The 15,430-nt window shown below is 43.8% G+C and overlaps 1 protein-coding gene across 1 annotated transcript; it reads left to right on the top strand.

Moving 5' to 3' along the window:
• The first annotated feature begins 10,212 nt into the window (after positions 1–10,212).
• Positions 10,213–12,279, top strand: LOC132480731 (soluble lamin-associated protein of 75 kDa-like). The gene is given in 4 exon segments (XM_060085116.1): positions 10,213–11,024; positions 11,027–11,109; positions 11,111–11,795; positions 11,798–12,279. Coding segments are annotated over 4 exon segments (2,010 nt in total). The 5' UTR covers positions 10,213–10,264.
• Positions 12,280–15,430: the final 3,151 nt, after the last annotated feature.

The following is a 15,430-nucleotide window of genomic DNA, read 5'->3' as shown; positions in this document are numbered from 1 at the left end:
CATGGAGTCAGGCCCCAAGACTGCCCCTCTTTTCTCAGACGGATTAATGATCTTGAACCCCTGCCCTCCAAAACTACTTCACGGATAGAGAACCCCTACATTTTAGAGCTGAGAAGAAACTTAGAAATTACCTAACACATCTATTCTCAAGGACTTTGGTCTCAGGGCCACATAATACTCTTAAAGATATTGAGGACCCCAAAGAGTTTTTGTTTTTGTGGGCTATGTCTATCTATATTTGCTATATTAAAAATGAACACTGATGAATTTTTTAAAATATTTATTAATATATTTTAAAATAACAATAATAAGCACATTACATAAGATTTCCTATGAAAAATAACTATATTTTCCAAAACAAAAAAAAATAAGTGAAAAGATCAGCATTATTTTTGAAAATCTCTTTACTGCCTGACTTAACTGGAGACAGCTGGATTCTCATCTCTGCTTCTGCATTCAAGGTGTTGGATATCACATGGAGTGGAGCCTCAGGAAAAACACTGTATACATGAGTGGTTTGGAATGTACAGGCTCCCCTGAAATGTCTTGGGAATCTCAGTAGTTCCTGGACCACAGTTTGAGAACTACTGATCTGATGTAATTTAGGATTACACTTTCCTGTAATGCCACTTATTAGCAATGTGACCTTCAGCAAGTTACTTGACCTCTCTAGACCTCAGCTTCCTTAGCTGTGAAGTTGGACTAATAACAGACGGTCGTTTTTATGACTTGTGTGGATTCCTATAAATGTGTGTCCTCACAGTCATTTAAAATACATAAGTGAGGTGATACTGATAAATGTTTAATACAGTGTTTGGCCCATAGTAATCACTCAAATGACGACTCTTCTACTACTGTTGTTAATATTTGTTATAACAACATGCCAAGCATTGTGCCAGGCACCAAGGATCATATCAAAGTGAGTAAAATAGTAGCCTGAGTCACTTAAGAGTAGGGGAGATAAAATAAATGCGTAACTATAAGAACAAAAGATTATGTCAAGAATGATAGAAAAGAGAGAGAGGTCACACTCATTCTCAACAAATATTAATGAATTGCTTCCCGCGTTTCAGGAGCAACATGCAGTAGGGGGCCAATATAGTGGAGAGGAAGGGTGGCAGGAGGTAAGGGGGGATATGGAGAGATGCAGGTGGGCCATGGACACATTATGTAGGCCTTGGTAGGCCAATGTGATTTGGGATAGAAGGAAATGTTTCATGAGGAAGTACCATTTTAGTTAGAATTTTGAGAAGAGGTAGGATTTGGGAATAGAGTTGACGTACACATTCTTTTATTTACTCATCCAACAAACATTTGATTTTTCTGCTGAGTCTGCTCTATGTTGTACAAACTAAGGATCCCTACTTTCAAAGAAGATATCTTGCATTTAACTGTTTTTATAAGAAATATAGGATCACTTGAAAAAAAAAAAAACTGGAACATACAGGTGAGCAAAAATGAGAAAATAAGACCCACTCATAATCCCCCTAATCCACAGAGCACCACTTCAGGACCAGGATTAAGGTGAGGTGAATTGTGCCTCAGGTGCAAAATTTCAGGGGAGGGGAAGGCGCTAAAAAAATCAGTAATATTTTAATTTTTTTAAAAATCAAAATTATTGCAAAAAATCCAGGATGACACAATACCTACGTTTTTGTTTGTTTGTTTGTTTTTTGCGGTACACAGGCCTCTCTCACTGTTGTGGCCTCTCCCGTTGCAGAGCACAGGCTCCGGATGCGCAGGCTCAGCGGCCGTGGCTCACGGGCCCAGCCGCTCCGCGGCATGTGGGATCTTCCCGGACCAGGGCACGAACCCGCGTCCCCTGCATCGGCAGGCAGACTCTCAACCACTGCGCCACCAGGGAAGCCCGTCTTATTCATTCTTACATCTGACCTCTACCCCTGGCTGTAATTAGTTTTTCACAGAATTAGACCAGCAGAGGCCGGGGGAGTGTATGGAAAGCAAAATAGAAGAAAATGAGACAACCCAATAGCCAGAGGGGGGAAAAAAACAATTCATGGACCCCCAATGGACAACAGGCTAAATGACTGTCAGGGAGAGAACAGCAAACCTTTTCATCTCAAAATAATTCCTTGGTCACTGGCATCCAGCAGAAATCTAGACTTTAATAAGAGATGTGATTTAAAAATAAACCGGGGGTGGGGGTGAGTGGGCTTCCCTGGTGGCACAGTGGTTGAGAGTCTGCCTGCCGATGCAGGGGACACGGGTTCGTGCCCCGGTCCGGGAAGATCCCACATGCCACGGAGCGGCTGGGCCCGTGAGCCATGGCCGCTGAGCCTGCGCGTCCGGAGCCTGTGCTCCGCAACGGGAGAGGCCACAAAAGTGAGAGGCCCGCGTACCGCAAAAAAAAAATAATAATAATAAAAATAAACGGGGGACTTCCCTGGTGGTACAGTGGTTAGGAATCCGCCTGCCAATGTGGGGGATACAGGTTTGATTCCTGGTCCAAGAGGATCCCACATGCCTCAAAGCAACTAAACTCATGCACCACAACTACTGAGCTTGCACTCTAGAGCCCGCGAGCCACAACTACTGAAGCCCACGTGCCTAGAGCCCATGCTCCACACAAGAGAAGCTTCCACAATGAGAAGCCCGCGCACCGCAACGAAGAGTAGCCCCCGCTCACGGCAACTAGAGAAAGCCCACATGCAGCAACGAAGACCCAATGCAGTCAAAAATAAATAAATTGATTAATAAAAAAGATAAACGGGAACATAATCTGCATAATAGTATTTTTGTATTAAATTATTTGATATGACTATTAGCCATATTTCTGCAAAAACCATCCCACACCATGCTGCTAGAATTTAGCAGCTAAGACTGACCCAACCCTTCATTATGTCACTTCCTTGCTCAAAAGTTAACTATCGGGCTTCCCTGGTGGCGCAGTGGTTGAGAGTCCGCTTGCCAATGCAGGGGACGCGGGTTCGTGACCCGGTTCGGGAAAATCCCACATGCCACGGAGCGGCTGGACCCGTGAGCCATGGCCGCTGAGCCTGCGCGTCCGGAGCCTGTGTTCCGCAACGGGAGAGGCCACAACAGTGAGAGGCCCGCGTATCGCAAAAAAAAAAGAAAAAGAAAAAAAAAAAAGTTAACTATCCCCTGCTGAGTAAAAGATAATGTTAAAATGCCCCTAACTTTATATTCAAGGATTTCCACGACTGGGCTCCATCCTGCCCTACCACTCCCAGACTTTTTTTTTTTTTTTTTTTTTTTTTTTTTACTATTTCTCTGTAGAAACTCTCTTCTTAGGCAAAACTACTTTGCTCAGTGTCCCCAAAACATGCGAAACCATGTGATTGTTGCTGACCTTTCATAAGGATAATATTCTTGCCTTTCTCCCAACCCCCATACCTGACTAGGCTACTAGATATGATATTTTCCTCTGTAGACCCCTAGTGGACCCCTTTCTCTTTTTTTATATTAACACAAATACTTTTTTTTAAAAGCCATGCAAGTTTCTCGACATGATTTAGGAAATATCAGTAGTTAACAATGGTTTGGTATTGTGTACCGAAGAGTAAAGGTATCTAGACTGAGTCATATCCATTTACACTCTACCCTTTAAAGTGTACTTAAAGTATTTAGATTCTCTTTAAACAGATCTATACAACATAACAAAATGTACAATAGATTGCCCAATGTTTAAGAAATAGCCATGGTACTTGAGGTAGAAAAAAGCTTTAATCTGTGATGAGTGTTTATTATATACTAGAGCTTCAGATATCTTGTTGAACTAGGTTTTCTGTGGGTGCGTCCATTTGATTACACTGTTTAACCATGGAGAATTTTGCACCTGTTGTGCACAAAGAAATAAGGCCCTTTGTAAAGGCTGAACAAAGGTTCATTCATTCATTCCTTTCACAAGATTTCACTGTGCACCTTCTAGGTGCCAGGCACTGTGCTAGGTGACAGATGTACACAGATAAAAGTGTCCTGTCGTAAGGGAGCTCCCTGACATTAGTTCAGGAGACAGGGTTAAGGCTTGTAGCAGAGCTATACCCAAGGGACTCTGTGTCAATGATCCAGTGCCATAATAATGCTAAGTAGCAACCAACCACATAACTTTAGTGGATGAAACAGTAACTGTTAATTTTGGTGGTTGCCTCGGCAGTCCTGCTGATTTTGGTTGGGCTCATTGAAGTGTCTGGGGGTTAGGTGCTACTGGCTGATCTAGGGTGGCCTCACCATGTTGATCTAGCTCTGTTTCATGTGTCTCTCATCCTCCAGCAGGTATGTTCTCATGGCACTGGCTTAGACACAAGAGGAAGAGCATGCTCTTGATGATTTTTAAGCTTTTGCTTTAAAATATCCCATTGGTTAAAGCAAGTTGCATGGCTGAGACCAGAATCAGAGTTATATGGCACAGGGCATGGATACAGAGATGGAAGAATTGGGGTTGACATTGCACTCTATCACAGGCTCTGAATACACACACCAGGGGCACCTAATTCAGCCTAGGGAGATGAGGAATGTTTTCTCCAAGAAGATGATGTTGACTTGAGTAGAATTTTGAAAGAGAAGATGGAAGTTAGCTAGGGAATAAAGAAGATGCTTTAAACAGAGCAATCCACATGAGCTATTGTAAGTACTTCCACATTTTTGCCTCATAGATGCATATACCCTTTGCCTGTTAACCTTTTCCCCCTTTCCCATTTTGAATTTAGATGTGAGTTCTACATGTGCAGCAAACTTCTTATGACCATAAGGCAATAAGTGTCAGGTTGAAGGTCTGCAGAAAGATGGCACTTAACAGCATCACTGAGCCACTGTTAAGAGCCCCAACTGGGGCTTCCCTGGTGGTGCACTGGTTGAGAGTCCGCCTGCCGATGCAGGGGACACGGGTTCGTGCCCCGGTCTGGGAAGATCCCACATGCCACGGAGCGGCTGGGCCCGTGAGCCATGGCCGCTGAGCCTGCACGTCCGGAGCCTGTGCTCTGCAACGGGAGAGGCCACAACAGTGAGAGGCCCGCGTACCGCAAAAAAAAAAAAAAAAAAAAAAGAGCCCCAACTGACTATGCCCAGACTTCCTGTCATATGAGTCAGCACCAGAAACTCCTGTAAAGTCCCCTGAAGAATTTCCTGGTTCTTCAGTGTCCCACACTCCACCCCTTTCTTCCTTCAATCAAAACTCCCATTTGTTCAGTCAAGCTGACTCCAGATGCTTTGCATCATTTGCAGAAATGGTGACACTATTTATCTCCAGAATGACATTTCTAAATTTCTAGAATTTCAGGTGCCCTCGACAAGACAACACCCCTCCCCTGACCTCATCACTGTGAAGAGTAAAGGTGGGCATATCTTGGATGCTCCTGGAAGGTCCTTCATACCTCCGTTTCCTCAGTATTCACAGTTCGGCCACCGTTATCTGCCTTCAGACCATCATTATCTGTTATCATTATTCCCTTTACCCTGGTTTATGCTAGTCACACAAGAAGCCCCAGGATTCTAGATCATTCATTATCCCTTGCAGTTCATCCCCAATGGTCCTGTACATTCTGTTTTCTAACCCCATTTCCTACCCTCTTCATCTCCTGAAACTCTCAGGAATTGGTTGTTGGGATCAGCAAAATCCCTCTCTTCTAAAAATCTCTGAATTTTTCCTTCTCCTTGCTCTAAAGGAAATCTGGGTCTCCTCTGAGGACAGTGATTCCCCTGCAGCCCTCTAAAGTGGTGGTTGTTTTTTGCCCACACCTTGCAGTGGAATAGGTTTCCTCTTTGTCCTTTTTTTTTCCCCTCTGTTTTCCTTATTGCTGCTTCCAGACCATTCTGCTTCCCTCCTTCCCCAAGTGTCCAGCTTTGATTCAGATGTTAACCAGACTATGCTACCCTCATTGCCACCACGTGGCCACTATCACTCTCCAACCCTGCTCCCACATAACCTCAGTATCCTTACAGATGATGCTTCCAAAACACTAATTTCTAAAATCCCTGACCGCCTCTCCTCCAAAAAGTTTGTCCTCCATTGTAGCTCAGTTATTCCCTTTGTGTCCTTGTTTCACCTCTTATCTCACTTAGATTCTGTGGTCCGTTATAATGATCACTCCTTCAAATATAACCTTGGTTCCCTTTCCCCTCTCTCGCGCTTCATTGTACTTTTCTGCCAGAACACAAGCCTTAATAAAATCTAACCCTCCACCTATGCACGCGCAAGTGGGCAGCTGAACATGACTGGAAGATTCACAAACTTCTGCTAACTGCTCTCACTTTAAGTGTATGACCACTCACCTTAAAAAGGCCTCCAATGTCACTCATCAATTCTACTTACAGTATCCTAGCACAGTCATTAACCCATTCTCACAGATGGCCATTCCATACCTTCCCCTCTTTTCAAACTTTTCATAACTTCTTCTCCATCCTAAGAGGACAACCTTGTCTCCTAGTTCACTGAGAAAATAAAAATAAGAAGAGAAAGTCCACAAGGTTCCCACCTCCCTGCGTCCAGGCTCATCTAGTCTGCCTTCCCTCCTATCAATAATGATGAATGGTATGTGCTCCTAACTTGGGCCAGCTCCTCCACTTGTGTACACCTGATTCCATCACTCCAACCATTCTCCTCTCTCTTCTGGATCATTTCCCTCAGCAAATAAACACACCGTTATTTCTCTCATCTTCAAAAACAACAACTGTCTCTTGATCTCACTTCTCTTTCCAGCTACGGTCCCATGTCTCCTCCCCTTCAGACAATGAGAATTGGCTATTTTCCCATCTCCAAACCTTTCCTCCCATCAGATTTTCATGCTTATGACTCCACAGAATGTCCCCTTGTCAAGGTTATGAATGACATCCAAATTGCTATATCTAATGGTCAATATCTATCCTTAATCTGTCTGAAGCTTTAAACACGATTGGTTACTCCTTTCTCCCCGGAACACTTTCTTCTCTTGGCACCACACGCACTTTGTTTTCCTCCTATCTTGCTGGTGACTCCTTGGTTTCTTTTGTCCTCTTCTCCAACTGCTCACTCTTCCTGAGGGCTCTTATCCAGCCCTGTGGCTCTCTATGTTGATGATTCTCAAATATACATTTCCAGCCCAGACCTCTCCTTTGAATTCTATATATGTATGCATATACATATATCCAACTGCCTGATCAACATTCCCACTTGGTTGTCCAATAGGCATCTTGAACTTAACACATCCAGAATCAAATTCTTGATTTCTACACCAAAGCCTAATTCTTCCCATTTTTGAAAATGGCAACCATATACTTGAGTCAGCCTTGACTCCTCTCTTACTCTCATTTCCACATTTGGTCCATCCGTGAATTATCTGACTCTACCTTTAAAATATATGTTTTAGGGCCTCCCTGGTGGCGCAAGTGGTTGAGAGTCCGCCTGCCGATGCAGGGGATACGGGTTCGTGCCCCGGTCTGGGAGGATCCCATATGCCGCGGAGCGGCTGGGCCCGTGAGCCATGGCCGCTGAGCCTGCGCGTCCGGAGCCTGTGCTCCGCAACGGGAGAGGCCACAACAGTGAGAGGCCCGCATACCGCAAAAAAAAAAAAAAAAAAAAAAAAAAAAAAAAAAAAAAAATATATATATATATATATATATGTTTTAATAGATATTTTAGAATCCACTACCTCCACTGCTACTACCCTGGTCTGAGACAATGGCCTCTTGCCTAGCCTCCTGGCTGACCTCCCAGCTTCTGTCCTTGACCCTCTTAGGGTTTATTCCCCTCACTGTAACCCAAATGATCCCTTAGAATATGTCATTCCTAAACTTATACCCTCCAGTAGCTTCCCATTTCACCCTAAGTCAGAGTCAAACTCCAACTAATAAGGTCTACTGCGTTCTTACACCGTTTGTCCCATCCTGCCTTTGCTACCTTGCAACCTCCTCTCTTATACTCTCCTTGCTAACTCACTCTGATCAGTCACACTGCTTTCCTTGTGATTCCTGGCTTAGCACCTCTGTACTTGCCTGTTCCTTTTGCCTAGAATGGTCTTTCCTCAGGTATTTTCCTCACCTCCTTGAGGTCCTCGCCAAAATGTTACTTTCCCTGACCCTTCTATTAAAAATTGGAAAACGGAGTTCCCTGGTGGTCCAGTGGTTAAGACTCCATGCTTCCAATGCAGGGGGCCTGGGTTTCATCCGCGGTCAGGGAACTAGATCCCACATACATGCTGCAACTAAGAGTCTGCATGCCGCAATGAAGATCCTGTGTGCCACAACTAAAATATGAATAAATACATTAAAAAAATTGGAACAACCCCACCCCTGGTCACAATTTCTTCTTTCCTTATTTTTCTCCATAGCACTTATCACAATCTGATATACTACACATTTATGTGTTTGTCCCCCACCCAACAGAATGCACGCTCCACAGACACAGAGAATTTTGCCTGTTTTGTTCACTGCTGTTTTCAGGGCCTAGAGTAGTGCCTGGAGTGTAAGAGACACCCAACAAGTATTTCTGGAATTTACTGCATGAAGAAGATTATGATGGAGAGTACAGAAACAACAGCACTTGAAAAAAATACTTAATGGCATACCAAGTTTTCATCTTGCCTATAATGAGCTCCACTGAAGCATTTCCAGCAGAAAGGTGATAGGGATCAGATCTGTACAGTGAAAGATCACTCTAGCTGTAGGGTAGAGCAAAGACTGGAGGGGTGGGGGTGGAGGTGGAGGGAATAGTTGAGGGGCTGTTGGCAGAGATTCAAGCAAGGAAAATTGAGAGTCTGAGCAAAGACAGAGGCTATGGACATAAAGGGAAAGGGAGCAAATTTGACAGTTACTTCGGGGTAGAACAGACAGACCTTGGTGATCAATGTGATACACGGAATACAGCCCAACAGAAGACACCCTTTTATTCTACCCAGATGTCATCCCCAGAAACTCCTTGACTGGGCCATCATGGATCACCTGCAGCAGTCTCCATTGATTTTTGAAAGCCTGGAGGCAGAATCCTCAGACCACATCCTGTCCTGATTCCAGGTGAGGCATCATCCAACAATGTCAAGCTCCTGAACCACCAAGAACTTACAAGTTTGGGCTCTACAAGGAACTCCTGGCTCTATTTCCCATTTTCTCACCCACTCTGACCTGTTAAGGAGACTAAAGCAAGAACAAACAAGAAACTTAAAACCGTGTTTACCTTTTACCTCCTAATGACCTACCTTAATTCAGCTTGTTCTCCCAGTGTTGACTGAAATAGATACTTCTAATACAGAGATAAGGGCTATCCTGTTGTCAGGGGATCCCCACCCAGGTGTCCTCCCTCAGGGCCCAGCTCAAGGAAGCAAGTTCTACTGAAGGCAGTTGTCCATTTGATAATAGGATTTACAGCAACCAAGATTCCCTTCCTGGCATACTTCTTCAGAAGGTCTTGGCTCCCTAGGATGCTAAGGTCCAACTAACTGCTACAGTCTACAGATGCTTAGCCAAAACAGAAAGCTCCAGTCCTCCAGAATTCATTCTTTAAACCCAGCTGCTTAGCCAGTACCCTAGTTGGGACTGACACCAGGCTTTGGTAAGCCACACAGGGCTGGTGAACAATGGAGTGAGTGTAACGTCACTCAAGTTTCAGGCGTTCACATCCACATTGCAGGCTGATGCATACTGAGTGAAATGAGGAGTTCTGGAGCCCCTATGGGAAAAGGAACGCAAGGAAAGCTGGACTGTGCTTTTAGTGTCACTGTGGACAGGAAAGACAGGTAGCCAAGCACAGCAGCTAAGAAACTCCAGTCCTAGTACACAAGGAGTGGTGGTCTGCGTGAAGGTAGCAGGAATGGGTAGTGTCACCAGCATAGAAATCCTTCTTGATCTCTTGAGAAAATCAGACTCTGGTTCAGGGGCTGACCAAGGATTTCTTCACCATTCAGATGGGTCCCCAGACTGTAAAGATCCAAGAGCGAGACTGATGGAGCTCAGAGCTCTGCTGTATAGTGGTCCCTGGGAGACAGCTCTCTCCACAAAGTCACAGTTTGAGAAGCACCTGAAGTGCATGCAGACTTTTCTAAGGATTCTTAACTTAGGACCCCTTGAAATTGGATGATTTGCAAATGTGCGTTTTTCTAGAGAGAAGGTCTTTATCTTTCATCATTCTCTGAGACTCAAGAAGAACGGGACTGGAGGAGCCGGGCGTCCCGGGCGAGGGGCAGGTGGCTGTACCGGCCCCGGCAGCCGCGAGCGGTGCGGCCCGGGCCCGGCGGGAGTCGCCAGCGAGCCGCCGCCGGCTTCATTCATTCCCGCGGCTCCGCCTCCTTTCCCGAGCTCAGGCGGCGCGCCCGAGAGGATGGCATTCCCTGTGGATATGCTGGATAATTGCAGTCATGAGGAAATGGAAAATTCTGCTGAAGATTACATGTCAGATCTCAGGTGTGGGGACCCTGAAAATCCTGAATGTTTTTCTCTTCTCAATATTACGATTCCTATTAGCGTGTCAAATGTAGGCTTTGTACCTCTCTATGGCGGAGGTCAGACCCAGAAAGTTCTTGCTCTTTCTGCAGCCGAGGACTCACTCACAGCTGTGGCACTTTACCTTGCTGATCAGTGGTGGGCTATTGATGATATTGTGAAAACGTCTGTCCCTTCTAGAGAGGGACTTAAGCAGGTGAGAACTCTTGGGGAGAGAGGGGTTCTGTATGTTCTGAATCGAATTATTTACAGAAAGCAGGAAATGGAGAGAAATGAGATCCCATTCCTGTGTCATAGCAGTACTGATTATGCTAAGATTCTGTGGAAGAAAGGAGAGGCCATTGGGTTTTATTCAGTTAAGCCTACAGGAAGCCTATGTGCCTCGTTTCTTACCCAAAGCTACCAACTGCCAGTTCTTGATACAATGTTCATAAGAAAGAAATATAGAGGCAAAGACTTTGGGCTTCATATGCTGGAGGAGTTTGTTGATTCCTTCACAGAAGATGCACTTGGCTTGTGGTATCCACTGGCCTCTCTCACGTACATAGCTTGCAACCAGTACTTTGAAAAATATCCAGGAGACCATGAACTGCTTTGGGAAGTTGAAGGTGTTGGACACTGGTACCAGAGAATACCAATCACAGGAGCATTCAAAGAGAAACATTTAAAATTACAGCAGTTTCTCAAAATGAAGCTAAAAGACCTGTGTCTGGAGAATATAAACAGTCTTGCATCTGTTCCAGACTATGAAGCAGGAGCTGAAGACAGTCTGTCTAGTGAGATGCAGCTAACCATTGATTCTCTAAAAGATGCCTTTGCAAGCACTTCTGAAGGTCACGATAAAACACCTGTTTCCACTCGTACTCGAAGTAGTCATCTAAAGCGGCCAAAGATTGGAAAACGGTTTCAGGATTCTGAATTTTGTAGTTCTCAAGGGCAAGATGAAAAGACTCCCCAGACTTCACCTACAGCTTCAGTGAACAAATTGGAGTCTATGGCACGAACATCAGAGAGCTCAGAAGAATTCCTGGAAGAAGAACCCGAACAGACTGTGATTGAATTTGAGGATGAAAGTAGTGATAAAAATGTTCGACCAGCACCAGAAACCCAGCCAGGCCTGGAAAAGCAAGAAGGTGAAAAGGAATCTGAATTAGAGCCTATGAATGGTGAGATAATGGATGATCCTCTTAAGACTTCACATATAACAGAAGAGGAGGACTCCACTAGTGAAGTTTTAGGTGAAGAATTAAAATTGCAGTCTTTTAATTCCAGTGAAGACTCCACGAATCTTGTTCCACTGGTGGGAGAATCTTCAAAATCTCCTGAGGCTGTTGTACAGGGTAAGACTTCACGTGTAACTGACTCAGAAATGTTGCTAGATGAAGGCCCATCTGATGACAAGGGACACATGGAGAGAGGCTGCCTCTAGTTTCAAGAAAGAAAGCACATTGTGGGAGTTCAGACAATGTGGCTACTGTCCCAAATGAAGAACGGGCCGACAGTGGTTTTCCAAACTCCGTGATAACTGAATTTTCTGAAGAATCGATTCCTGAAAATGTATCACCCAACACTACCGCCTCATTGGAAGACCAGGGTGAGGAGGGGGTAGCCGAGCCCCAGGAAACATCTCCAGCTCTTCCTCAGAGCTCTCTAATAGAGGTTGAACTTGAAGATGTGCCATTTGCACAGAATGCAGGACAGAAGAACCAGTCAGAGAAGCAGTCTGAAGCATATTCTGAGCAACTGGATCAGTTGACACAATCAACAGAGAAGACTGTGGATAGCAGCTCAGAGGAGATAGAAGTGGAAGTGCCTGTGGTCGACAGGCGGAATTTAAGAAGAAAGGCCAAAGGACACAAAGGACCTGCAAAGAAGAAAGCCAAGCTGACCTGAATGAGGAAGAAATGTGGATGACAAATCCTCTTCTTTGTAACATAATTGTTGTTTTTAAAATATGGCAGTTCATAAATAGCATGGGGGACAGGACAAAAACTCCAAATTTTCAATTTGAACTTATTTATGATGCTGCTTTTCCCTCCCCTGTAGGACCTAGGATTCACCGTTCTTTTTAATTTTTCAGGCTATTTTGTGTAAATACAACTTTTTAAATTTTTATTAACCATGTTTCGATTCGGAAACCAGATCATACTATATTTTCTTTAGCAGTTGGGGATATCTGACCATTAATATTTCAGAAAATATAAATTTAAAAACGTGAAAGTAGTAGGGTTTCCATCAATTGTAAGGATCACAGAAATCTTTTATACTAAGGGTTTTAATAGTAATCTTGGTGAAGATTCTACAAGTTTTATCTTAAATTTCAAAACTAATCACCATTTTTTAAAATGCAGGCATGCTTAAACAAAAATGTCAGTAAATTAGGATAAATGCAACTTCAACTAAATGAGAGCACAAATCTGCAAATTTATGGTCAAAGGTTTATGAAGGTGGTATTTTGGCCTCTTAGTTCTTAGTTGTAGGTGCAATTTCTTCCTTTGACTTCAATGTCTGCGGAAAGGCACAAACAAGATCTGTTTCCAGTTCACTCTTGATAACATCTGATATTAACAGTACTGCTAGGGGTTTAACTCTGGCCTGTAGGCACTCATATAATTATTTAAAATTTCATTTGAATCTGGGGACTGTACTTTTGTCCTCACCCAGTTAACATGTATACTTTAGAAGTGTGAGAACCCTTCCTAAGGCTCCTCCTTAAACCTGCCACTGCCTTTATTCTAGAATCTTCATTATATTCCCCTTTCATCCACTTCCCTAACTCATGGAGTGATTCCTGTCAAAAGATCTTTCTGCCTGCCTGCCAGCTTATGCCCTTCGCTTCCATTTTTGGTAGGTTTGGAACTGCGCCCCACAATCTTAGACCTAGATGGCAGGAATAAGCTGCCCTAGGGGCCATAGTTACAAGAGCTTAAATCAGATTGGAGGCTTCCTTTGTCCCTTTTGGCTTGCTTGTTCTTGATTGGTTCTGTGTGGACAGGTTACAATCTAGCCTGCGTGTACATTGTGGTTGCCTTTGCCTGCGCAACACAAAGGCCTTTGCCTGGGTAAACTAAAACCAAAAACATCCTCAATTGTTTATTTTTGTATAACTATTTAAAAATGAACAAAATGGTTATTCTTAGAATCCAAAGAGAAAAACTTGTCATTCACACATTCCCCATTTCTATTAGCGGCAAAATCATTTGTTAAAATCTAATTATAGGGCCTCCCTGGTGGCGCAGTGGTTGGGAGTCCGCCTGCCGATGCAGGGGATACGGGTTCGTGCCCCGGTCCGGGAAGACCCCACATGCCGCGGAGCGGCTGGGCCCGTGAGCCATGGCCGCTGAGCCTGCGCGTCCGGAGCCTGTGCTCCGCAATGGGAGAGGCCACAACAGTGAGAGGCCCGCGTACCGCAAAAAAAAAAAAAAAAAAAATCTAATTATAAGGAAGGTTCTGCTTCTGTTATCCTGAAGTAATTGTATCATACTGGATAGTAAATCCCAAGGAACTAGCCTTTCTTTTCCTTAGTGTCTGTGTGTTCTAAAACTTCTAAATCTACAATTTAGAAAAGATGTTACATTATTCAGAATAGCAAGACTTACTCAAGTACTTACAGTTGTTTTCTTGGTAGTTTCTTTTTTCTAATTTTTAAAAAAATTTTTAACAGTAGTAATTAAACCTATTATTTTGTGATTGTTTCCTGGTCTGTGTTTTGAAATTCCTTCCCTTTTCCCTAATTTCATTGGTGAAGATGTGTTTAGATATTGAATTTGTTTAGACACTGATTTTGTTTAAGGCACAAATAATCACATTGGTTGTACTTTCAAGACAGACTTTAAAAAATAAACAGAATTGAAAACAAAAACAAAAACAAAACAAAAAAAAGAAAGGGACTGGATCTGTACAACCTTAACTGCACTTTCCAAAATGGTAGCATTAGCCACATTTCAAGTGTTCAATGTCCACAAGTGGTAGTTGCCACTGTATTTGTGCAAAAACGTTCCTCACCACAGAAAGTTCTATTGGACAGTGCTGCCTTAAAGAAATGGTCCATGGTTATGTAGGAAGGTAACATTACCTGATGAGTAAGCCTGGGCTTTGAACACAGACCTGGGGTTGAGTCCAGATTTTGCCACTATAAACCATGTAACTGTGGATACATTATTTAGCTTCTTCAAACCTCTATTCCATCATCTAGAAATTATGAAATTTACCTCCTAAGGCCATGGCAAAGACAATGTGATAACCCAAATAAGTGTGAAGTATAGTACTTGGTTTGTCGCAAGCTGTGAAGGAGCAGTAGCTACAATGATCTTCTTTCATAATCTTCACGCTCCATAATTCCTTTTTGGAAATGCCCTCTGTTTTGGATACCCTGAGTCTTCAATTAATTACCTATTTCTTTTTTTCTTTTTTCTTTTTGGCTGTGCCACACAGCATAGGGGATCTTAGTTCCCCAACCAGGGATTGAACCCACACCCCTTGCATTGGGAGCGTGAAGTCTTAATCACTGGACTGCCAGGGAAGTCCCATGAATACCTATTTCTTAAGGACTGCTTCCAGCCAGACTTTCCAGAAGTTCTTCCTAACTGACTTATGAATCACAAATTAAAGAGGCTAAGATCTGTGGTATTACACGTAAGGAAGGAGGTGGGATGGCTACTTGTACTGAGCACTGTGGGAGGTGCTTCATTAATCATTAAGAACACTGTGTTTGGGATTTCCTTGGTAGCACAGTGGTTAAGAATCTGCCTGCCAATGCTGGGGACAGGGGTTTGATCCCTGGTCCAGGAAGATTCCACATGCCATGGAGCAACTAAGCCCGTGTGCCACAACTACTGAGACTGTGCTCTAGAGCCCGCGAGCCACAACTACTGAAGCCCGCGTGCCACAACTACTGAAGTCGGCGCGCCTAGAGCCCATGCTCTGCAACAAGAAAAGCCACCGCAATGAGAAGCCTGTGCACCGCAACAAAGAGTAGCCCCCGCTTGCCGCAACCAGAGAAAGCCCGCGCACAGCAACGAAGACCCAACACAACCAAAAAAAA

Source organism: Mesoplodon densirostris, chromosome 19, assembly GCF_025265405.1.
Source record: "Mesoplodon densirostris isolate mMesDen1 chromosome 19, mMesDen1 primary haplotype, whole genome shotgun sequence".
Classification (NCBI taxonomy): domain Eukaryota; kingdom Metazoa; phylum Chordata; class Mammalia; order Artiodactyla; family Ziphiidae; genus Mesoplodon; species Mesoplodon densirostris.
The sequence above is the reverse complement of the archived record's forward strand: the minus strand, read 5'-3'. Positions and strand labels throughout refer to the sequence as shown.